At 42.1% G+C, this 26,135-nt stretch overlaps 1 protein-coding gene across 4 annotated transcripts in view; it reads left to right on the top strand.

Moving 5' to 3' along the window:
• The window catches only part of UBE2U (ubiquitin conjugating enzyme E2 U), a 66,969-nt gene that overhangs the window by 5,452 nt on the left and 35,382 nt on the right, over nucleotides 1–26,135 (top strand). For 2 of the 4 annotated variants that reach the window (XM_084787042.1, XM_084787044.1), the window contains exons 4-6: nucleotides 1,297–1,394; nucleotides 6,355–6,475; nucleotides 22,772–22,820. In XM_084787042.1, coding sequence (XP_084643168.1) covers nucleotides 1,297–1,394; nucleotides 6,355–6,475; nucleotides 22,772–22,820 — 268 coding nt within the window. Of the gene's footprint in view, nucleotides 1–1,296; nucleotides 1,395–6,354; nucleotides 6,476–15,724; nucleotides 15,849–22,771; nucleotides 22,821–26,135 lie in introns of all 4 variants that reach the window. The other 2 variants (XM_084787045.1, XM_084787043.1) reach the window with 2 other exon arrangements.

Genomic DNA, 26,135 nt, shown 5'->3' on the forward strand with positions numbered 1-26,135 from the left:
AAGAAGTTTTAAAGTGAAACTTCCTCCATCCTATATCTTTCCCCTATGTAAAAATGGAAGCCTTTGGAAGCTGGATTTTCTTGGTCACTGCAGCAGGGCTCTTAGAGTCATCATTGCTTGGCACATAGTAGGTGCTGACATCTCTTTTTAATAAACGTATCTGGGGGGCAAGCATTGCTGACCAGCCTGAAAATCCCTAAAACCTACATGGTGGAAGGAGAGAGCCAACTTCCACAAAATGTCCTCTGACCTCTAGGTACATATTGGAGTACATGTGTGTGTGTGCCCATGCACACAACACACACACTACATGAAAGGGAATTTTAATAAATATAGCTAGAAATATGTTGCAACTTTGTTTTTATTTTCAATTTTTTTTGAGACAGGGTTTCTCTGTGTAGCCCTGGCTGTCCTGGACTCACTTTGTAGACCAGGCTGGCTTCGAACTCACAGTGATCCACCTGCCTCTGCCTTCCAAATGCTGGGATTAAAGGCGTGCGCCACCACTGCCCGGCTGCAACTTTATTTTTAAAACCATCATCTTATGATATAAACACATGAGCACTTGTGAGTATTTATACAGATGCAAGTGTGTAAAGCAGTTTGTAAAGCAGTATGACTTTAGAGGAGAATTGCTAAGCAGAGAACCTTTAGATCTTACTTTATATTTTCTTGGATACTTTTCTTTTTCAAAGACCACTATTACTTTTGTAATTAAAATCTGGTTTGAAGCTGGGCAGATGGTTTGTGCACGCAGAAGGATCTGACTTTGAATCCTGAGCACTGCATGCAAAACTCCAGCCATAGCCACACATGCCTATAGCACTGGCACTGAGGGGGACTCCAGGCAAGGGCATCGCTGAGTTTGCTGACCTCCAGCCTATCACAAAGCCTTTCTCACAGAACTCAAATGGAGCCCGAGCAGGATACCTGGCCTCCTCCTCTGCCTTCTGGGCATTCATAGGCATGCACACCGATACACACTTGTACATGTGAATCTCTCTCTCTCTCTCTCTCTCTCTCTCTCTCTCTCTCTCTCACACACACACACACACACACACACACCTCAATTTTTTAAGAAAAACTAAATTTGACATTTATAGTATGAAATTACTGCCCAAGGAGCCTATAATCAGCTAAAGACAAAAACTGCTAGACATTGGTTATCCATCCAGTGTTTATAATGGTAAGAAATAGGAAAAAAGAAGTAAGAGCAGAAGCAATAATTTTCTTGATATGTCATTATGATGCGTTATATTTTTTGAATGATAATATCAATACGTTATCTTAATACAGTAGACCCGTATACTGGTCAACCCAGTATAGACATTTTGGACAGCCATGAGGCATGGGACACAAATTATACACTAAGCAGCATTTTACTTGTTCTACAGGTAAGAATACAGTTATTGTAACTTGTGTGTGTTTGCCCACATGTGTGTGTTTGTGTGTGCGTGTGTGCATGTGTGCATGTGTGTGTGTGTGTGTCTGTGTGTGTGTGTGTGTGTCTGTGTGTGTGTGCATATCTGTGTCTCTCTTTAACATGAGGCCTCACTCTGTAGCCCTAGGCTGGCTCTGAACTCGTGAGCCTCCTGCCTCCACCTCCTGGGGACTGGTATTTTAACACATTTAACTTTCCTCCTAATCATCACACAAGGGTTAGCATGCACACAACATAGTTTCATGCTCGAAGGATTTGAGCAAGCTTGTGTCAATTTACATTTCTTCATTAGGAACTGAGGAGTAGATCTTTAGCTGCAGACTTATTTTTAAATTGATAGTTAAAGTCCTTCACAATCAAAGGACACACATTTTAGGAAGGAAGAAAAAACACAGTGAGATGGTTTCAGCTGTGGAGATAGAACTTTATTTCAGCTTCTAACACTGAATGCATCTCTTGGGTCTTTCCTAGTCCTTGGGCCTCGCCTCCTAGAGGTAAGTCACTGGCTACACCTTAGACTGTTCAGCTTTCTTCTGCGTTCCAGATAGTGGAAGCTGCGCTGTCTCTCTGTCTCTCTGTCTCTGTCTGCCTCTGTCTGTCTGTCTGTCTGTCTCTCTCGTCTCTCTCTCTCTCTCTCTCTCTCTCTCTCTCTCTCTCTCTCTCTCTCTCTCTCTCTCTCTCTCTCTCTCTCTCTCTCTCTCTCTCTCTCTCTCTCTCTCTCTCTCTGTCTCCCAAGTCCATATCAAGCCCGGAGAATAATGATACTGAAGACACTCTCGCCTCAGGTCAATGTCTGGTTCCCAAATGCCACACTCACCATGTGGATCACATCCTTAGAAGCATACACCTCCATCTTATGTTAGCCTTTACCCAGAAGTGTCCTCCTCATCTAATGCTAAATTTAATTATTCCTGTAGCATTGCTTTGACTGCTTAGGTAAAGTTTAGCAATAACCTCCCTGGGAATCTATTTGCCATCAAGAATATTGGTGACAAATTAAGTTTTGACCTCCTAGAACACCTGGAGAATAACTTTTAACATAATTGGAGTTTTTCACCAAAATTATAAGTAATATATTTATTATATAATTACTATTTCTGATTCATGCAGTTGATACTCTGTTGAATCATCTTAACAGACAGCATAAAATATAACTTTTTAAATGATTCAGTTCATTCGTTCATTCCACAAACATGTATTGAGGCTCTGCCAAGTGAGGCTGTGTTCTGATAGAGACAGCTGAGACAAGGAGTTGGAGCATTGGCTCAGTGGGTAAGAGCCCTTGCTGTTCCTGCAGAGAACCCAAGTGCTTCCCAGCACCCACACGGAGGCTCACATCTATGTGTAACTCCAGCTCCAGGAGAGCCACTACCCTCTTCTGCCCCAGGCATGCCTGTGGTACACACCGGCTCCCACATTCCCTTCAGGCTTAAGCACAATCCTGTCCCAGAGCAGGAAGACCTGCTTTTTGCATTTTGCGCCAACTCACAATATGCAGTCAATCCCGCTTTGTTTGCCTTTCCATGCTTTTCTGCACTCACATTGCTTGATGTAATTCAGATCAAACAGAATTTGCAGAGTTGTAGACTCCAAAAGGTACGAACCCAAGCAAGGCTTGAGCCTCAGGTAGGGCTCAGCCAACCCCCCATCAGACGGCCACCCATCTCCCCCTTCTTCCGTGTTCCCATCACAGTCGGGTCGAGCGAGTTTCCCTCTCATGTGTCTTTTCTGATTACTTCTCCTAGGGCAGGCATATGTCTTTGGTTTGCAGGGCACTTGCGTTGCCAGGTACCCAACAGTATTTAGATTTCCATCCAAACGCGGCAGCACTGCAGGGCACACAATATCTCCCGAACGGTTTTCTATTGGACTATACCTTGATTGAAACACATGCCAAGGAGCTCAGTTTTCACTATTTAGTAATTTCATTTAAATCCCTCTCTATAACCAGTCCTTACTAGTAATGGGTGATACAAATACAAGCTATAATTATTGCCTACTTCCTTTTGAATGAAAAAAAAAAAAACCACCACATTTCTAATTATCATGTTGTTTCTGTTCACAGATGGTACTATAAATGTCATTTAAAATATTTTTAAAATACCAGTCATCTCCATAAAAAATACAATCTTAAATAATTAGAAATTTTCTAATTCCACATAATATAAAAAGGTAAATATCAACACTCATTCATAAAACAAATTTCAAAACCATGGGCTGCAATCAAATGGATATTACAAAATCTGTCTCTACTATTACAGTCACTTACTAAAGAGCTAGAATTTTCTATATTTTCTGTTTATCCCTCTCTCTCCCTCCCTCCCTCTCTCTCTCTCTCTCTCTCTCTCTCTCTCTCTTTTTCTCTGTCTCTCTGTCTCTCTCTCTCTCTGTCTCTGTTTCTCTGTCTCTCTCTCTCTCTCTCTCTCTCTCTCTCTCTCTCTCTCTTTTTCTCTGTCTCTCTGTCTCTCTCTCTCTGTCTCTGTTTCTCTGTCTCTCTCTCTCTCTCTCTCTCTCTCTCTCTCTCTCTCTCTCTGTCTCTGTTTCTCTGTCTCTGTCTCTGTCTCTGTCTCTCTCTGTCTCTCTGTCTGTCTGTCTGTCTGTCTGTCTGTCTCTCTCTCTCTCTCTCTGTCTCTGTTTCTCTGTCTCTGTCTCTCTCTGTCTCTCTCTCTCTCTCTCTCTCTTCCCTCTGTGTGTGTGTCTCTCTCTCTCTTTCCCCCCCTCTCCTCCCTCCCCCCAGCCCATATCAAACCAGGAGAATAATGATACTGAAGACACTCTCGCCTCAGGTCAATGCCCTATTGAAATGCCATCACCACATGGCTAATTTAAAGATTAAGCATCTATTCTCTTTGACTCTCTTAGCAGCACATCTGACTTGCACATAAACTAATACCTTAATAACTATACTAATAACATATACTAATATACAAACTTTTGTTTTGTTTTGTTGTTATTGTTGTTTTAGAGACAGGGTTCCTCTGTGTAGTCCTTGCTCTTCCGGACTCACTTTGTAGACCAAAGTGGTCTCAAACTCAGAGTTCTGCCTGCCTCTGCCTCCCGAGTGCTTGATTACAGGTGTGTATCACCACGCCTGGCTAATATACCAATTTTCTAAAATCATCAAATATGTGCAATATCTATGTACATGCTACGTGAATAAGCCTCTCACTTAGCAGTTAATGAGAAAATACAGAATAAACTTTGCCAGGCAGGCCTTGATGAGGAAGATCCTCTCCCCAGACAGAGACCAAAACCTTGCTCCGAAGACTAGTTTCACCTGCTTTCCACCCACTTTGAAAGGTATAGTGGGATCCACACTGAATCCTTATTTAGGCAGTTATGATTGTGGAAATGTAGCTTGAATTTGCTTCCTAGAAAGAAAAGTGCAGTAGTAATGGAAAGTTCTGGTTGTTTTTGCAACATCAGATATCAAATGATTACTTTCATTAGTGAAAGTCTGCTATAACTTTCATAATTTCATTTTGGTTTTGCTTATGCTCTTCTGTATGCACTTATTAGTTTGTGTGGGCTTGTGTGGGTGTGTGTCTGTGAATGTGTGTCTGTGCATGTGTGCGTGTGCATGTGTGTGTGTGCGCTGCAATATGCATGTGGATGTCAAAGGACAACTTGCTGGAGAAATTTCTTTCCTTTCACCCTGTGGGCCTGGGTATCAAACTCAGGTGGCAAAGCTTGGCATCAAGTACCTCTGCCCACAAACCATCTCTCTTGCCCTGTTTGCTTGTTTATTTGCTTGTTTGTTTGTTTGAGGTGGGGTCTCACTATGTAGTCCTGGTTGACCTCAAATTCACCATCTCCTGCTTCCATCTCCTAAGGTGTGTACCACCACACATGACTATTTTTTTAATAGTTCTCTCTTTTAACTTTCTTACATTTATCTCTTTATTTGGAATGGCAAGCCATGAAACACAGGTGGAGGTCAGAGGACCACTTGTGGGAGTCAGTTCTCCTTCCACAATGTGGTTTCCAGGCACGGAACTTAGGTAGCCTGGCTTTAACCACTGAGATATCTTGCCTGCCTGACTTTTTTCATAACTTTGAAGCAACAATTGTTCGTGTGATTGTAGATGCCCTGCATCTATGTTGAAGTATTATAGGAGTGTCCCGGTTTGCTTCTCTGTTGCTGTGTTAAAATATTAACCAAAGTTAACATTTAGAGGAAAGGGCTTATTTGACTTACACTTACCGAACACAGTCCATCACTTGGGGGTAGCCATGGCAGGAACTTGGAACAGAAACTTGGAGTCAGGAACTGAAGCAGAGACCATGCAGGAGAGCTTGTTTCCTCATGGCTTGCTCAACTTGATACAGCCCAGACTTACCTGCCTAGGGGTGGCACTGCCTACAGTGGGCTGGGTCCTCCCACATCAATCATGAATCAAGAAAAGGCACCTTGGGCTTGCCCACAGGAGAAGCTGATGGAGGCAGCTCCTCAGTTGATGTTCCCTCTTCCCAAATGGCTCTAGTTTGTGTCAAATCGACAAAAGCAAACTGGCACAAGTAGTAATGCATGGAAGTAATTCTTTTGACTGTATTTTATTAACCTGTGTATTATAACATAAAGTGCTCAAAATGTTGAATTACTAAATAAATACTTGCAGTTTAAGGTAAAGCAATCTTTGAGGTTACCAATAAACAAATCGTGGGCTAGCAGAGCAGTTTTGGTCACCACTGGTCCTCTGGCCGTAGATTCTGTGGGACACAGAATTTTAAAGAAGTTCCCCCCAAACACTCTGTACTGCCCAGCTGTTCTGTGTTCCCTATCACCTCTATACGTAGCTCCAGGGCTGTACACGGTAGGCGTCTACTGAGTGTTTGTTGGGTTTATATGTGTTTGTTTTCTTGTTATTCCAAGAAACTTTTATTTTAAACTTGTTTGTTGTGTTTTCTTTTAGGTGTTGCTTTCTAACCCTATCCTGGAAAATCCAGTAAATTTGGAAGCAGCCCAACTGTTGATTAGAGATGAGAATATATATAGAATAGTAACTCAGAAACTATTTCAGCCAGGATCACAAAGTAAGAGTCACTTGCATGCTTTTCCTTGGCAATGAACGTCTGTACATAAAATGTTCAAAGCAAACAAATGATGTGTAGGGGATATTTCAATATTTTCTGTATCCATTTTCAGTAATGAAATGACATTCCATTTTTTTCTCTCTTAATGCTACTTGTCAAACCAATCAGTGTGATTCCTTTAATTTTTTTAAATTGTATTTATTGTTAGTGGGTGGTTTGCATGTGTGGGTAGGCATAGTGCATGCTTGGAGCTGAGAGGAACACTTGAAGAAGTCAGTTCTCACCTTCCACAAACATGGAACACATGCCATCAGGTGTGTGTCAGAAGATTTTAGCTGCTGAGCCATCCTGCCTACACAGTGTGCTCCTTTCTAAGAGATCATCGAAGATCTTAAGTGTGGTGTGTTTACATGCTATGGTCATATAAGTGGTAGAGATAGATGCTATCAATTAAAGTTCACCGACCCATTATCATATGACATCTAACATTAATTCTCACATCTGTATAATGCATGTTTTCCAGATTCTTTCTGTAGTGCCTCAGAGGGTGCTGGCCTTGGGCTCCTTTCCTATTGCTTAACAAAATAGTTAGCATTTTTTTCTGGGCATTTCTTTCCCAGCCATTCCTTCTAATATCCCTGTGGGAATGACACTGGACACTCTCCAGTCTTCTGCTTAGTGACTGATACTCTTGGGTCCCTGCCAGCATCCTCCACTCTTTGTGCTGGCTCCTTCCACCTCTATTTTCCTGTGTTGTGTCTCCAGCCAGAAGAGCCCAGAGGGCTTTCCCACAGGCAAGTAGTGAGACATAATTCCTTCTTACCTATCCTGCCCCTCCTAGAAGCATGCAGCAACGTTGCATACTAGTACAATTGCCTCCCCAACCAGCAGACTCTGATCACTTTTAATATTCTTTCTCTCATATTTTTGTCAACCCCTCTTTGGTTTACATTTTCTTTCTTCAGATGAATTTGGATTTTCACCAGCTTCAGCCTCTCACGGGTGAGATTTTACCCTTAGCACACGTTCCCACTGTCCTACTGAAACTCTAGCTCCTTTCAGGGGCACTCATCTCTGAAACAACTACAGTTATTTCCTCAGCACCAGCCTAAATGCTCTCTGGTCTTAGATTTTTTTCCCCTGTCAAACAAATTAGTCCCTTAACTTTAAATTCAACTTCACTCATGTTCTTAGGACACAGGCAGAATGAGTCCAGATTCTAGAACAAAATACCACAGGAATAGCCCATCCCGGTTCCTGGTGGAGTCCTTGTTACCTCTGATACTTTGCGGGCTGGGCCTGCACTGTCCTTGTGTCTTTGGCCATTTTTGTTTTTTAGGTTTAGGTTCCCATTTAAACTCATTTAAACTCTACTTGCAGCATTAAACTGAGTCTCTGGCTCAAAGCTTGAAACCACTTCCCTTAAACCAGTTCCAAAGACCTAAGAACATTATGGTCAGGTTTCTGACATCAAAGGCCCCACTTATCAGGGCTAAATTTATGTATTATTAATTTTTCCTCTTGCTGACTAAAGCAGCATAAATAAGGAAGGGCTTATTTTTGGCTCACAGTTTGAGGTTATCACCATCCACAGTCATTGCAAAGAGCCATGAGTGCCAGTGCTCAGTGAGCTTCCTCCTGTTTATACTTCAGGTCGAAAGCCCAAGAAATAGTGCTAACCACAGGAGGTGGATCTCTCCACCTCAGTTAACCTAGTCAAGATAATCACTCAGAGACATGCCCAGAGGCCCATCTCCTGCCTGATTCTAGAACTCAGCAAGCTGACAATTGTGACTGGCCATCACACTGACCCTGAAGTCAGTCTCCTTTTGTTCTCCACGAGCAGACTTCATCCTTACAGCTGTCCAATTTTACCAGCACACCATTCAGAAAAGCCAGTCAGATCACCTGACACCCATCAGTCAAGCAGTGAACCAAATGGATCTTTACTGGTTGTCAGTATTTTACTTGCATGTTGTTAGTGAAATGTGTAGAAATTAAAGCCAGTTGATATGCATCAGCTGACTTGCCATCTTGGCTGTTCTGGGAATCTGGGAGTCTAGGACCCCATGAAAGAAATGACTTTCTGAAGTTGGTAGGGGAAGAGAATGCTCATTTGGAGGCATCAGCTGCCTCCATCCACCAGAAGGAGGAAGTGGCAGGAAGCTTGCCCGATTCAATGTTAGACAGAAGTACATCTGTGTTGACCTGTGTGAAAACTCCATCCAATGGGAACTAACTGCTTATATACACTTGCAAAAAGGTCTCTGAAAGATTGTAAGAACCCTTACTTTTATATAATACTTTTAAAATATTACCAACAAGATCCAGGAAAGTCATAGGAAGAATTATTGTCACATTTTAGACAATACAAATTTGGGTCAATACATGAGAAACATGGGGCAGCTCATTTTACCGTCTCTGGAGACATTTACTTAGGATTAGAACTATGTCCTCAGTGTCCAGGGTAGTAGCTGACGGAATGGAAAAGTGAGTGAGAAGAAAAAGGTCCCCACAAACTTAGATCCAGGTTTTACTTCAGTTTCCTTAGTGTTTGCAAGAGCCTATAATCATCTTGTCTTGACCACCTCATCCTCGGGGAAGAATCCAAGGATGAGGTGACTAGTTCAAGACCACGTAGCACCAGAGACTCCACACAGGCCTTCCCAGTGTCTCCTGCTTCCAAGTTTAATGGGTGAATGCAATCAATTGCTTAGGGTCAAACTGTAAGAATTTGAGTGTGCAAAATGGATGACCAATGTGATAGCCAAATTCAGCCCAATGAGTAGGTTCCTGGGGGAACTATTTACTTAATGTAAACCAACAGTAGGAAATGTGTCACAGAGATTTACTCTTTCCTGTTTGTGGGGGGAGGGGCTCATCTGGAATGCTCCACTTGGAATGTCACATTTCCTATGGCTAAAACTCCGCTTAGCTAATTCAAGATCAAAGGTGGTGCAAAGGACAGATTTTTTTCTGTGTGTCTCCTGAAAACTAAAGTCCCAATGCTTACACAGCAGCCAACCTGCCCCAGGCCCTCTAGACAGTACCCACTGAAGTGTGATTTTTATAGGTCTGGCCCTACTTTACACCAGAAAACATTTTGATTATACCGGAGATGGTTTCCTCCATAGTCAGTGTCTGGAGTTAGTTGATCCTAAGGCCCAGGCCGACCTGTGATATATAGATAGGCAAATGTTGTTCACTCTCCTGACTCTCCCCAGCCAACATCAGTGTTTGTCTGGCCTACACAATGATCCACGCTCTGAGTTCAAGCTTGTTTGCTGGTGACCCAGTGACTTCTTCATGCCCTAACAGGCGCTTGTCCTTGTAACCTATCTCCCTCATCGATAGTGCTCACACACCCCAGGCTGCCTGGTACCATCCTGATAGAGTTGTTACTGATAACCCCTTTTACTTGCAGTGCACTAATTTGGACAATGAGTTATCAATCTGCTGACAGATGCCTAACTGACCAATCCTAGAAACAAATGCTGCTGTAGTTGTATCCCTAATGATAGACAACATCTCACAAGTCCTGGCTGGCTAAGGGTGAGGAGCAGCTCTCTAACTCAAGTTGCTTAAATGAATGTACGAGACCCATGACCAAGTATTAACCCCATCAAAATGATGTTCTGTTATAGCCACCGGTGTTGATTTAGTAGTTTAAAAGCCACTTCCAATGTTATCAAAGAGGCTTGCTTCCTGGTTAAGTCAGGAACTAGAAGACATCCAAGCACCTTTCAACTCACACTTGGCAGTTATTAAAATTTGGAAACAGAAAGGTCTAGAAGGTTTAGGGACTAAGATGTTTTTAGGTCTAGATAGATGTTTTAACTTGATAATGATGAGATATGATAGATATTGATTTACATTCAGAATGTTAGTGGTACCAAGATAGGAAAGATATTTTCTTCAAGGCTGTCAAATGCAAATAGCCAAAGCACTAAGAATGTAACATTTATATAATTCCTGATTTTATCATGATTCTTCGTATAGATAGTTTATTTTATAATAACTATATTATAGTTATTATATATAACTATATATGTGTGTGTAATAATATAAATGTAAATGTAAAAATAAATAAATAAATAAAAAGAAAGGTCTGGAAGGAGCCAGTGTGTAGCAGTCATTTGCCTTCCAGACTCAGATATTTGCAGCCTCCTAACTTGTCATGAAGGAATTTCATAGTGGGCTCTGTGCCCTTTGTTGCTCTGCAAGCTGTCCTCGTGAAGTCTGATTTCTCAGTGCTTATATGGCCAAAATAATGTTTATCCTCTGAGTACCATGGTTGCTTTGACATTTTAAACATAAGGTTTATATAACTTAAAAACTCTTTGCCTGAGGGAAGAGCTCAAGTATAAAAACAGGAAAACTGAGCAAATGGTGACTAAAACTGATATAATGATTGTTTTTATTTTATTTATTTATTTTTCTTTTTTTAGCCAGGTGTCTTCTTGTAGCTTTTGATAAAGGAAGATCATCTTAAATTTGAGATGCTAATCTGAACAAACTATAATAGAATAAGTTGGGAGATGATTCAATAAGCTAGTATATATAGCCAGCAGATGAATTAATATCTGAATAAAGGGAATCACTAAAGTTAGGGGGATTATAATACTTTTTTATATAATATACTTTTTCAAAGCTTATGTTCTGGCTAGTCTTATGTCAACTTGACACACAACTGGAGTCCTCTAAAGGGAGGGAACCTCAATTGAGAAAATTCCACCATACGATCTGGCTATGAGGCGTTTACTTAGCTAGTGGTCCTTGGGGAAGGGCCCACCCCATTGTGAGTGGTACCATCCCTGGCCTGGGGGTCCTGGGTTCTGTAAGACCAAGCAAGCCATAGGGACCAAGCCAGTAAGTAGCATCCCTCCCTGGCCTCTGCATCAGCTTCTGCTCCAGGTTTGCTGGCCTGTTTGAGTTCCTGTCCTGGCTTCCTTCAGTGACAGACTACATTATGAAAGTGTAAACCCAAGAAACCCTTTCCTCCCCAACTTGTGGATTTTTTTTGGGGGGGGGGCATGGTGTTTTGTCACAACCATATAAACCCTAACTAAGACAACTTGGTTTTGAAAGTAATTCCTACCAGACATAGTTTTCCACACAAGTCCACACAGAAGTACCCTATCTAATATAGAGTATGCTTCTTGCCACTTCCCCTTCCTGATAAATATATATATGTATAGATATTCAAATACATTTTGTTCAAGTTATATATAAATGTATATATTTATATATTTTTAAAAATATATTTATATTATATTTATATTTTTATTTATTTACTTAATATTTCTATGTATATTATTATATTATATATTTTTATTTTATTTATTTAATGTTTATATTATGTTTATATTTATATTATATATATATTTGTATATATTCAAATACATTTTGTTCAATTTATAGTTAGGAAAGTGTAATAGCATTTGATTCTCTAGTTCAAGGTCCCAATTATTTCCCTGATTTTTTTTCTTTTTACATTGTTATATAATATACAGTAACTTTAAAGAAAATTTTCTTTGCACAGAAAGCTGATGAAGTCCCATAGAATTGTGAGTCTCCATATATATTTTTATTTTATATATATATATAATTTTTATATACGGGGAGATATGTAGCAGCGGAGGTGGGGGGGGGTAGTTGTGGAAATTCTTCTCTCCCTGGAAAATGCATTTTCTAGACACCAGGGAAAGAGAAATTTAGTCCAGTGGCACTGCTCACTTGTCCCAGAACAGAAGCGTCAGAAGCGACACCGAGGCCCAGAGACAGGGCGTTCTCACACACATCCTGTCACTTAGGGCAGTGATGCGCGGAAGAGGAGCTAGAACGGTCCTCAGTGTGCATCCTCCTGCTGCACGCTACACGGCTTCTTCGCCTCTTTGTGTTTGAGCATCTCTCTTAGACCAGGAATGTCTTTTTTAGCAAAGTGTCTAAGTTGTTAGTTGTAGCTAAAATGTTAGATTTTTATTTTCATCAAAGAAACATGTCAGTAGCCTTGAAAGACAAAAGGCAGAAAGTGGTTTTGAGTAGAGTCCTTCAAGGTCGTTCCAAGCCTGTGGCGGTCAACGCTGAGTGCTGCCCCCTGCAGGCAGCAACGTTCACCGCGCTTAGCTGCTTCTGTGGACATAGACCGCCAAGTTCCCGATCAGCCTCCAGGCTAGTAGTGACTCCTGAGGTTTGCAGTTTCACTTGTTATTTATAGACTTTATCTTATGAAACACAAAGATTGCCATCTTATTTTGCTATTCACATATACACCTCATCTGCCTCTTAGTTCTGGTTATATTAATATGACTTTGTAAATATTCTTCACAGTTCAGACTTGGTGATTATCTTTCTTTTGTTGTCCCAAACACCCTGAGCTACTTTTCTTTCCCTTGCTTCTGTAAGACTATCCTATTCTCCCATCAAACTTCCTGGTTAAACTATGAAATCAATTCTAGCTATTTGACGGATACTCTTTTCTTATTTTTGTTCCTGTTTTACTTTCTTAGGCTAATGTGCCAAATAATTTGATTGGTTTCATCAAAGTGTCCTCAGACATATGTGTGCTTAGCCTTTTCTCAACTGTTCTTCTCTTCCTCTCTGCTCCCCCAGCGCCTTCCGCTTTTCACAGGTATTATGTTATCCTTCCTACATCCCATCTCCTTTAGGAACGTTTCCTCCAGTCTCACGATCAGACATAGTTTTTGCAACCTTTTTCTGAGTGCAGCTTATTTTACTCGACCCAGTGGTTTTCCATTGTGTCCGCTTCCCTTTACAACTACATGAAAATTCCCTTGTATATGTAAGCCACATTTCCTCTGTCTGCCCGTGCTGATGGACTTCTCAACTGCCCTTTCATGACTACTATGAAAAGCGCAGCCGTGAGCGTGAATATACCAGTATTTCTGTGATACATCGACTGAGAGCCTGCAGAAATGTACTCAGCTTTTTGATGAGTCTCCACACTCATTTCCACAGTGGCTATGTGAGTTTAACTTCCTCCTCTCCAGTGTCCACAGCAGCACCTGTTCTCACCTGTCTCCTCGAGAGCTGTTGTCCCTGGGATGAAGTGGACTCCAAGGGCAGCTTACCTTGGCATCCCCTGAAAGCTAAGAATGTTGAACATCTTCTCAAATACTTACTTGGATGTCTTCTTTTCAGGGTGTCCATTCAGTCCCTTGGATATTCCTTGACAGATGAGCTGATTTGGGGGTGTTTAACTCCTGCAGTTCTTTACGGATCCCATCTGTTAACCCCCTGTCTGATGTGTGATTGGCAGGTTTTTCTATAGGCTGTCCCTTCACCCCGTGAGTGTTTCTTTTGATGTGCAGATGCTTCTTAATTTCACTTAATCTTGTTCCCAGTTTTGGAGATCATTTTCTGTACTGTCCTATACTCTTGTGTTGTGCAGACTAGAACTCTGTCAAATCCTTTCCCCATGCCTGTACCTTGAAGTGTTTTGCCTGCCTTCCCCCAGCAATTTCAAAGCTATAGGTCTTACATTAAGGTCTTTAATCCATTTTGATTAATTTTTCGCAGGGTGAGAGATGGCCATCTGCTTTCACTCTTCTGCAGATGGGAATCCAATTTATCCAGTGCCATTCATTTAAAAGGGCTCTTCCTTCAATATATATTTTTGATGGCCTAAAAAAAGGTATCTATAGACATAGAAGCTTCTTTCTGGCTTCTCTGCTCTACTCCATTGCTCTACGTGTCAGTTTTTGTGTCAGGGCTGTGTTATTTTTGTTACTATGGTTCTGTAATATATTTTACAATCAGATATTATGATGTCTCCAACATTTCTCTTTCTACATAGGATTGTTTTAGCTATTCTGTGCCTTTGTGTTTCCACGTGAATTTTAGAATTGAATTTTCTAGTTCTGTGAAGAATGTCATTGGAATTCTGTCAGGAATTAACATAAATCTACAGATTATTTTTAATAACATAGGTATTGTTCACTTTAATTACGTCTATCCATGATAATAGGAGATCTATCTTCCTGTGTTTCCTTCCGGTTTTTCTTCAGAGGGCTTTCATCTGCTTGGTTAGGATTTTCCTTAGTTATTTTTTGAATGGTTTTTTTTTTTTCAGATTTCTTTCTTAGCAAATTCACTGTTCATATATACAAAGGTTACAACTGTGTGTGCATGCAAACTTCCCTCATACACAGGCCCATGTGTTTGGACACTTGGTCCCCAGCTGGTGGCACTTACTAGAAAGGTTACAGAACCTTTCAGCGGTAGAACCTCGCTAGAGGAAGTCTATCACTGGGGTGAGCTTTGAGGATACATGGCTTGCCCCCACTCTCCTCTGCTCTCTGTGTACGGAGCCAGCTTCCTGCTCCTTGCCTTGCCTTCCCTGCCTGTTGTGATGTCTTCCCCACCATAGAGAGACTTTACTGTTCTGGAACAGTAAGCCTAAATAAGCCCTTTCCTCCCTAAACTGTTTTTTTTCCTCAGGGTATTTTATCACAGCAACAGAAAGGATACTAATACAGTTAGTAAGTCTCTAGTTTATTTTGCATCTCACAACTTTGTCTAAAGAGTTTGTCTGCTATTAGAGTTTTCAGGTGGAGTATTTCGAGTCTTAACCAAAGATTCAAGTTCTCTGAAAACAGGGATGGTATAGCTGCATCCCTTTTCTTTCTTTTTGAATTTGTTTCATGTAATGTGTATAGGTGTTTAACCTGCATGTATGTCTGTGTACAGTGTTCAATAAGGCTAGAAAAGAATGTCAGATTCTTTAACTCCAGTGTCAAACCAGAGTTAAAGATAGTTGTGGACAATGGATGCTGGGAATCGAACCTGGGTCCTTTGGTAAAGCAGTCCATGCTCTTAACCTATGAGCCAACTCTTCATCCTTCTTTTAGTTTTGTTGTCTTATAGTTCCACCTAAGACTTTGAGTACTATATTAAATAAAAATGTACTGAGTAGGCACCCTTGTCTCATTCCAAGTTTTTAAGGAAATGTTCTCTATTTTTCCTGTTTAGTTTAATGTTGGCTATAGGGTTTTTATATGATCTTTATTATGTCATGATATTTTTGTTATGTTCTTGCTATCTCTACCTCTGTATCTCTATCTATCTCTATCTCTATCTCCAAGGTCTCACTAGGATGACATGGAACTCAGTATGTAGATCTCCCACCCCTGCCTTCTGAGTGCTAGGAAATTGAAAGCATGTACCACTGCACATAGAATATTTCTAGTTTTCTTTTTTAACTTTAAAAACGTTTATTTTTATTTTAAGTGTATGAGCATTTTCTCACATATGTGGCTGTGTACTATGTGCATACCTGGTGCTTCCAGAGGCCAGAAGAGGCTATTGGATCCCTTGAAACTGGAGTCACACAAAGTTGTGAGCCACCATGCAGGTACTGGGACTAGAACCAGGTTTGCTACCAGAGTAGCACATGCTCTTACCTACTGAGCTACCACACCAGTCCTTGTTTCTAATTTCTTTAAGGCTTTTCTCATGAAGAAATGTTGAACTCTGTTGAAGGGTCTTTTTGATGTCTATTGAAGTTTCTGCCCTTAAGTCTACTTATGTCCTGAGTTATGCTCAGATTGGTATCTGTTTAGCCAACTTTGCATCCATGAAAGAAACAAAACTTGGTCATTGTTCTTACTTGATCTCTGTTGCTATGATAAGGTATTCTGGTCAAAATCAGCAGAGGGTAGGGAGGATTTATGTGGCTTATACTTTTGGGTCTCAGGCCATCCTTGAAGGAAAGTAGAGCAGGAACCTAACCCAGAGCTTGGAGCAGAAACCATGCTTTGTATTGGCTTACTCAGACATATGCTGGCCTACCTTTCCTGTACATTCCATGACCCCCTGCTCAAGTCGTGGTACCACCTATAATGGTAACCAAGACAGTCCTCCACAGACATCCCCAGTGTGGTACAGGCAATTCCTCAATTGAGGTTCCTCCTTTGAGATGACTCTAGCGGATCAAGTCGACAGTTAAAGCTCACTAGGACAACCATGATGTGAGATCTTCTTAATGTGGTCTCCATTTTTCTTTGCAAGAATTATTTGAGAACTTTGACATGAATGCTCATCAAGGAAACTGATCTGTAGTTTTCTTTCTTGAAGTGTCTTTATGTGGTTTGGGTATCACAGTCATACTAGCCTTGTAGAATGACTTTGGTAGTGTTCCTTCCCTTTCTATGTCATGAACAGTTTGAGAAGCATTGGTATTAACTCGTCTTTGAAAGCCTGGTAAAATTAGCAGTGAATCCATCTGGATCTAGACTTGTCCTTTTTTTGTTTTGTTTTGTTTTGTTTTTATTTTAATTACTGCCAAGTTTATTGGTTTCTGTAGATTTGTTTCAGTAGTTTAAATATTCTTAGTCACATATATATCAACCTGTCCCTTTGTTCTTTCTTCTGCTTGGTTGGGTCTATTTGTGCTTTCCACTGTATTTTTTATTTGATTTATTGTTTTCACTTTCAAACCTATCTTTTTTTTAATCTCAATTTCCTTGAAGTTTGCTCCCATATTGCTGACTTTTTTCAACCATATGATTGATTTCTTATCCATCTTTGACCCTTTCTTCTTTGTTGTCCACTTTCTTCTCTAGGTCAATATAGAATTCTGTTTCTTTGTATCCTATATCGGGTCACTGATAAATTTAACCAAAACCTGTAAGAAAGAACCAAGCTGAAGCCGTTTGAGTAAAGCTTCCATTTTGAATAGGGCTCAAATAAAGTTGATGTTCCCAAGACCTTTCTGACATTCTGGTTGGCAGAGAGAGGCATGTCCTTGGGAGACTGGCATCCTGCTTCACAAGCTGAGCCGTGAGTGTTAGGCAAACCACCCTGCCGCCATTGAATAAATGAGCCCGTGAGAAGGGGATAAATGGACCACATAGGGAATGTTCTTTGGAAAATTTCCTATCTCTAAATCCTGACTGGTTGAAGAAAATGTAACTGTAACTCAGCACAGATGTTTATGGTTTATAAACTTTAAAGCTCTGTATCATTCTGGCTTCAGGGTGGGGGGATGGGGAGCGGGGTAGGGAGGGGGCATGGACACAGTTCAGCTCCCAAGTCTGCTCTGCATCCCTGATCGATGATCAGTGACTTGAATACAATAAATTTTTGTTTTCTATCTTGACCAATATGTGGGTTATGTTATTTTGGATCTAAGTGAACTTTATAATAACCTTTGACATTTTCATCTGAAATCTTTCTTGCTTCAGCATCTTTCAATTTAGGGATTGAGGAGTTGAGAACTTTTATAGGAGTAATTTTACCTTGCCTTTTCTAGTTTCTTGCATTTCTGGGTCACACTATGTGAATCCTTGGTTAGCAAATGCTTCTGGGTTTGGGGAGTAGGTATGTAATCTCCTCAACAACACTCAGTTGGGAGAAGATAAGCTCCCATGCCAGCAACATCAACAAACAAGATACGGTAGTACACTTGTTGTAACATGTGTACGTGTGTGTGTGTGTGTGTGTGTGTGTGTGTGTGTGTGTGTGTGCCTGTGTCTGTATATGTATACATCTGTGTGTATGTGTGTGTGTGTGTGTGTGTGCCTGTGTCTGTATATGTATACATCTGTGTGTATGTGTGTGTGTGTGTGCCTGTGTCTATGTATGTATATACCTGTGTCTATGTGTGTATGTGGTCTGGGTGTGTGGGGGGGCTATGTCTGTGTATGTGTTCATCTGTGTCTATGTGTGTATGTGGTGTGTGTCTGTATATGTGTGTATGTGGTGTGTGTATGTGTGTGTGTGCCTATGTCTGTGTATGTGTTCATCTGTGTCTATGTGTGTATGTGGTCTGTGTGTGTGTGTCCGTGTGTGTGTATGTGAGTGTGTGTGTGTATGTTGTCATCCTGACAGGCTTAGAATTACCTCAGAGATATGTCTCGAGGCACATCTATCTACGAGAGATTTTCTCGATTAGGTTAATTGAGGTGGCAAAAACTACCCTGACTGACTGCTTGAGTAACAGGGAGAAAGTGAGCTGTGGACCAGCAGTCATCACGCTCTGCTTGCTGATTGTGGGTGCCGTGTAACCTGCTGTCTCCAGCTTCTTCCATCATGTCTTCCTTGCCACTGTGGACTATAATCTCAAACATGAGCAAACCAAACCCTTCCTTTCTTAGGTTGCTTCTGTCAAGTATTAGTCCAGCAAGGAGATAAGCAACTAGCACAACACTCACAGTCAATTACAATTCACTAATGTGCACCAAAGACCACAGAATCCAGAATAGCAAAACTCCTGCAGCATGCGCTATGAAGTTAGGAATCAGTTAAGTGTGGAAATGATAAATGCATGGGATTTGAGAAGGAGAAGGGAAAAGCTGGGGAGAAGCAAAGTTAACACATGAGGCAGAGAACATAGAGAATGGGAAAGAGCACTGTAGAGAGGAGAGAAAAAATTACACAGAATGCAGTGATTAGAAGGAGAATGACCCGCAGAGGCTCATAAATTTAAGTGCTTGCTCCTACGTTGGTAGAACCCTTTGGGAAGGGTTGTCAGGTGTGGCCTTGTTGGAGGAGGTGCATCACTGGAGTGGGCTTTAAGGTTTCAAAAGCACACGCCAATCTCTCTCTCTCTCTCTCTCTCTCTCTCTCTCTCTCTCTCTCTCTCTCCCTCCCTCCCTCCCTCCCTCTCTCTCTCTGCCTCTTAGTTGTTTTTGATCACCATGTAAATTCTCAGCTACTACCCCAGTGTTGTGCCTGCCTATATGCTGCCAACCACCCACCATGACAGTCATGGACTCTAGTCCTTTCTAACTGTGAGCTTCCAGATTAAACACTTTCTTCTATAAACTCTGTTGGTCATGGTGTCTTATCACAGCAATAGAAAAGTGACTAACACACAGTTAAAGAGCAAAAGATTGGGGTGGAGGAAGAATAAGGGAAGAAGAAATATTTCCCAAAAGTTAAAAAAAATTTAAAACCAAAAGCAGATGAATATAAGAAGAATGAATAAAACCATCAGTATTTAAGGAAAAAATGTCAATAAGGTAAAGTCAAAGTACTGCTAAATATAAGTGATGGAGAAGGAAGAAATACAATGAGCAAAAAGGAAAAGGAAAAAAACTATAGAAAAGAAGTACTCAGTAGTGGAAATGCAAAAAGAATTAGATAAATATATGATGGGGAAAACAAAAACATTAAAAATATAAAAGAGGGCTGGAGAGATGACTCAGAGGTTAAGAACACTGGCTGCTCTTCTAGAGGACCTGTGGTTCAATTCCCAGCATCCGTTTGGTAGCTTACAACTGTAACTCCAGTTCCAGAGGACCTCACATAGGCATACATGCAGGCAAAACACCAATGCATGTGGAATAAAAAGAAAGAATAATATATGTGTGTGTGTGATACAACAAATTAATCTTCTGCTAAAAATGTTTAAGTAAAAAAGGGAATCAAGTTAAAAAACAACAATAACAAAGCAAAAGACAGAACAAGGCTGAGGGGTAGGAGCAGCTGATTGCTTTTATGTTTAATATAAGAAAGTGATAAGATGATACCAGATATTATATTATATGAGGTTTATTAAGCAAGCTTCGGGAGAGAATGAAAGGGGGAAGGGGTACCGGAGGTAGGGAGAGAGAGAGAGAGAGAGAGAGAGAGAGAGAGAGAGAGAGAGAGAGAGAGGTAGAGACAGAGACAGAGAGACAGAGACAGAGGCAGAGTGGGAAGAAAGAGGTCTATTTTTCTATATACTGGGAAGGGCCACACCCCCATGGCAGGTAGGCAATGACATCACAGGTAGGCAGACTGAAGCAGAAACCTAACAATTAATTACTGGCCGGGCCACGCCCCGATGGCAGGTAGACAATGACTTCACAGGTAGGCAGACTGAAGCAGAATCCTCACAATTACTGGGTTGGCAAAGCCTGCTAGCTCTGAGCAAGGGCTGCTCAGCTAACCTGGTGGCCCCCTTGGTGTACGCTATAGCTGCTGAGTCTGTACTGGACAAAAGGGTGATATCCAGCGTTGTCTCCTCAGGAGCTGGCTTCACTCTTTGAGTGTCAGGCACCTCAGCGTTCCTTGGGCTAGGTGAGGTCTTTTAGCTTCACAAGAATCCCCAGATCTTGTGTTTCTGAGAGTCATTTTAGCTGAGGATGTCTCGCCGTGTGTTGGGGGTGTAGGGAGTACGGACAACACTACGATGTGTGCCAGCGAAGGACCTGCCTTTGTACTTTTCAAGGCTTACTAAGTATGTTTTACTCTGCTGGGGAAAGCTGCTGCGAACTTCAGACTCCTCGGGCTGTGCAGGGGTGAATGACAACTCCATGGCTCCAGTATTTGACACCCTTCTGACCTCAGGCTCAAACCCGACAAGCTCCAGGGTGATCTGTGTTCCCGGACACCAAGGATAGGGCTATGTCTCCTCCTCCTCCTCCGCCCTCCAGCCAGAGCTAGCTTCCTGGGGTCCCCCGCACCTTTGAACCCTTCAGCCTCAGGCCCTCCTGCTCTGCACAGCTGCCCCTGTGTGCCTTCCCTCTGTGTGGCCCTGTGCTTGTTTCTGATCTCAGGCCCTTGAGCTGGCCCAGTGGTTAACAATAGAAGGGCCCAGCTGCTGAATAACAAAATGGAATCTCTTCTCTACTGACTCTACTTTGAGGAATTGTTGTCTCCCCCAAATCTTGCAACTAGACTTGAGGCTTGTGGAGAGTGGAGGATTGTTTTGAAGGTAGGCCTGCCTATCTTCTCTAGGGCGTCTCAATCCCCTCCCCCACCAGGGATCCATGCCAGTGCAGCTGCAGTGCACCTCCCCTTGTCTCTGGATGTCATGGTGTGCCTTCCCCTCCACCACCACCACCACGCCATCTTTCCCAGGAATTCCTTCAGGAATTTCTGCAGCCTTTTTTATCTCTATTTCTCTCACTATTTTGTTTTTTCTTTCTCTGAACATCTCTTTCTCTGCGCCCCAAAGGAGGAGTCTACCATCTTCCCAGGAAGAGGGCAGCATTATCTGTCCCTTCCCCCACCCCACCCCGCTACTGGTCAGTGCACCCCTGTGGCCCCTGTCCCCCACCTTTGCTTCTGTCATGGGTGTGTGTGTGATGGCCCCTCCACCTCCCTCTCCTGGGCTGGAGGCCAGCTTGATGACTCCTTCCCCCCAGGATTACTCTTCAACCCCCAAGAGCCTCCTAACACCAAGAAGGGGAATCCTTATGACTGCATGCCTAAACGTGTAGCTAGTCCATGCTTGTGTGACCACAGTTTGTAAATAGTTTTCTCTAGGAAATAAAACTCACTATTACACTGTACTTGCAGGTGCTGCTTTTGACTGACAGATGCTCTCAGATTCTCAGTTCTTAACCTGTGATTAATATTTGTTTGTTATCTCTCTATTCACAGGGATCAATGATTTTTGCCAACTCCTTGGCATATCTTATAAGCTGTTGAAATATCAAACTGGAGCCACTCTGTCTCTAGGGAATTCTCTTATGTGGCTTATTCTATGGTCTTCTCTTCCTGTTTCCTCTGTGGTCTCTTCTATTTCTCCTGTGTTTTGGATGTTGGTCCTACTGTCTAATCCTCCAATTTTAAAAGCCTGCTTTTTTCCTAGTACTCCTGTCTTGTTGGTGTAATAATGATTGTATATTCTGGGAGGCTTTTAAGGAAAAGATATTTGTTTTTCTTATTTAGTTGTATAGATTGTTGGTTTCTCTGAGATCAACGGTCTGGTCATCTTTGATGGTTCATTCTTCTGATGAAAATGTGACGATTAGACTTATTAAAGAGAGTGGACATTCTGCATAAAAACCGGACCTTGCTGATGGCTTTGCTATAGTGAGAAATAGTCTAAACAGATGGGGGGGGGCAGTTCTGGGAGCCAGACAAGGAGAGGTGAGGAGTTTTACTGTTGAAGGTGCCTTCTTTTTTACTTATTCCCTTGTTTCTGTCCTCAGTACTTCCATACTTTTCAGCCTTGAGTCTCCATGACTGTTTAGCACCCTCCCACCTGTCTGGACAGGAGACCCATGTGGTTCCCTGGGGTGAGGATGGCAAATGCGGCAGGTGCACTGCCTCCCCGGCCCACCTGGCACCCTTGGTTTCTGAGTTCCTTCCCTGATTCCCGAGTAGAGCTCCACATGTGGTCGGTTGGCCTTTCCTCACGGTGCAGCTGACCTTCAGATTTCCAAGACAGTTGCCATTCGACCTCCACTTTCCATCTTGACATCTTTTTTTTTTTTTTACTTCCTCGACGTTTTGTGCCATACTTCTATCCTTTTACTGTGATTTTATTGAGGTTCTGGAAAGAATGCACCACCTATCAGACTCCAGGTCACCAGAGCCTTTCTTATTTTCTCATTGCAGAAGAAGAGAGCAAGCTGGACTTACCTGCAGAGCCGCAGGAGCCCATCAGGTATGTTTTTCTCTGCCAGTTCTCCATGCAAGCCAATACTAAATGATACTGCTTTTATGGTTTATAATGAAAACTTTTTAAAAAGATTTATGTCTGTCTTATTTTTGTGTATGTGGGTGTCTGTGGAGAAGGAAAGAGCATCAAAAGCATCCATTGGTTCCCCTGAAGCTGTGGTTTCAGGTGATTGTGAGGTGCCTGATGTGGCTGCTGGGAATTAAGTCTAAGTTTCTGCCAGAGCAGCAAGTGCTCTTAACCACTGAGCCATCTCTCCAAGCCCATATTTTAATTAAGAAAGGGAATTATTTGTTTTGCTTATAGTAAATGTTTTTAGGAAGAATATGGGAAAAAATTTTAGCTCTTTCTATTGACTTTAACTTCAATGTAACTATAATAAACTGGTCTATTTTATTTGTATTTCAATATAAAAATGTACTGTCAATAAAATAAGCATAAGCCATTATAGATCACAAACTCCAGGAATTTTAGGAGAAGATAAGATTAACTGTATCTCAAAAAACTAAGTCAAGACTAAAACTCTTGTATCTTCTCTCTCTCTCTCTCTCTCTCTCTCTCTCTCTCTCTCTCTCTCTCTCTCTCATCTCTCTCTCTCCTCTCTGTCTCTCTCTCTCTCTGTCTCTCTCATCTCTCTCTCACCTCTCTGTCTCTCTCCTCTCTGTCTCTCACTCTCTCATAGATTTTTGTATTGTGATTTTTAACTCTGTGTATGTGGGAGGTGAAGAGCACATGAACCCAGTGCCCAGAGAGGCCATAAAAGGGTGTCAGATGCCCCCTGATGGAGAATTCTAAGAGATAGTGAGCTTTGAGGTGATTTTGTGTTGAGAGCAAAATAGGTCCTCTGGAAAAGCAGCAAACACTCTTGAGCCCTGAGCCACCAATCCAGCCCCCAGGGCACCTTTTAAGGGATAGCCTGGCAATGCAGCATTAGTTCAGCGTTGAGGATCTGAACAAGATGCAGTCTATGGAGTCTCTTAACTGTAAATACTTGGAACCAGTGTTCCAGCCCTCGTTTTCTTGAGCTCTAAACTTGAAACCAAATTAGCTAGTGTAGAATTGGTGCCTGATTTGGCCCAGGTTTCCTTGACTGGCATCATATAAAAGGTAAGCAAACTTCAGCCACTTACGTGGCTTCTGTTTATGACATGGTCCTGAAACCCTGCGGAAAGATCATGTACAGTCCAGTGAGGGGCCTGCTTGGCTAGGGCCCAGTGAAGGCACTGCTGTCCACCCAGCATGTGAAGGAGCCAAGAGTACCTTCCCAATCCTGCATGAAACATACACTGTCAAGTGCACACATGCTGTTTCATCATCTATGAAACATGGGTGTCCTGTCACACAGCAGCAGCACCGACTAACTAGTCCAGAGGACCTGGTTAGAAGACTGACTCTAGTTCCATTTCAGCAGTTCCTCTAAACCTAGACAAGGATAAATGACCTAGAATCGGGGCTTTTTGTTTTGTGCAACCCTGACTTGTCTAGAGAAGCCTTCAGATGGGACACAGATGGAGCTAGAGAGTTGGGGCTAGGGTAGTGTTCCATGTTTATGGTCTGGATCATGAATAGATTGGTTCCAAGGTTTGCCCCTGATATATCGAGTTCAATGGTATCTTCTTTGTTCTTTCTTTATTGGTGTTTATATGTGCATGTGATGTGATGTGTGTGTGTAAGTGTGTGTGTGTGTGTGTGTGTGTGTGTGTGTGTGTGCAGGTGCGCACTCACGAGAGAGAGAGAGAGAGAGAGAGAGAGAGAGAAATGGAGCCAGGGAGAGGAAAGAGGTGGGGTCATGCATGTACTATGCAATTCATTTGGAGATAAAAGGACAGTTTTGGGGAACTACTTTTTTCCCTGTCTTGGTGAGGCAGGTTCTCTCTTGTTTCTGCTGCTCAGGGGTGTACTCAGAAAATCTGGCCCTGAGCTCCTGTCTGCCTCTCATCTGTCTTTCAGAAGGCTGGGGTCACCAATTCACAATATCACATCAACTTTTTTTCACCGGGATCCCCGGGAATTGAACTCAGATCCACTGAGGCACCTAGTTGGGCCCTACTTTTTAGTTTTGGAATAACACATCACAACAAGGTCTTGTAGAAATTATCCAAAGAGAAGTACCACTCCTCACATTGGGACATCTAATCCATTGGCTTTGAGCTTTGCATTAACTTCATGAGCAAGAAAAGATCTATGTAGAGAAACGTGTTCCAGAGGGGAAATCTTGGAATGCAAAAGGCAAGACAAAACTCAAGCAGATTATGATCAACTGCATGGAACATAGGCAAGGGGTTTCTATCTGTGTTGACCTAGGTGTGTAAGGGTCAAAGCTAACCTGTAAGTCCCACTTGCCCAAGGACAGATAACTTCCTGAAATGTTGGCAGGAGAGTGTCAGCATGTATGCTTGTCCCTGATTAGACTTGATGGGAAATATGGTGGCCTTATAGTTTTGCCCTTTTAAGTTTCTGCAGAATGTGATTAATCACCAGATTCCCGACCCAGACCCCCACCAAATGCACCTGGCCAGAATCCGTCATCCTTGCCAATATTTAATTAAAGTTTGCTTCAAATTGGGCTCAAAAATTCTGAAGCTGGGCTTTCTCTCGAGAATCTCAGGTTCAACAGGGTTCTGTTGACGCTGAACCTGTACAGTCAGCTAGAGTTCTTGCATAGCGTCTAGAATATCTCTCAGCGGTTATGCAGCAGACTTCTCCACCCATGGAAGGGAAGATGCTTTATTAGTGTCTTCAAAACTCACTCACTGAGCATATTGTCCTATAGCAGGCACTACAGGTGTTGGGGACACACCCTGTAATGTATGATCCCTAACTCAGGAGCCTCATATTCTAGAACGCAGTGCTCTTCTGCCCAAGAGACCACAGGGACAAGGGCTGTGTGGGAAACATCTTCAACCAGATGCCCAAGGCCATGGGGCAAATGTTAGTAGTGTGGCTAAGAAGGAATTTGAAGAATGCTAAGGTCAGAGTGAGTTCTCTTTAAATGAGCCACTTTGAGCAGAAACATCTTCCCCACAGCCTTTTCCTTTATTTCTTTTCTGTCTGAGCTTTCCTCTAGAAGTCACCAAGCTCTGTACCCACGTTATGCTTACGCAGCTTGTGCGACCATTTATTGTTGAGTTGCATTAATAGAATATAATAAGCTCAATGACGGATGTGCAACCAAGATACCCAGGCAATAATGAGGAGAAAGAGTTTCCTTGACAAGACACAGAAAACAGCATGTAGAGGCCTGCTCTCAAAAGGAGCCCAGGCTTGAGGTCACTTGTTCCCCCAGGGGTTTGAGGGTTGTCG

The sequence above is a fragment of the Acomys minous genome (assembly GCF_964271855.1).
Source record: "Acomys minous genome assembly, chromosome: 6".
Taxonomy (NCBI): domain Eukaryota; kingdom Metazoa; phylum Chordata; class Mammalia; order Rodentia; family Muridae; genus Acomys; species Acomys minous.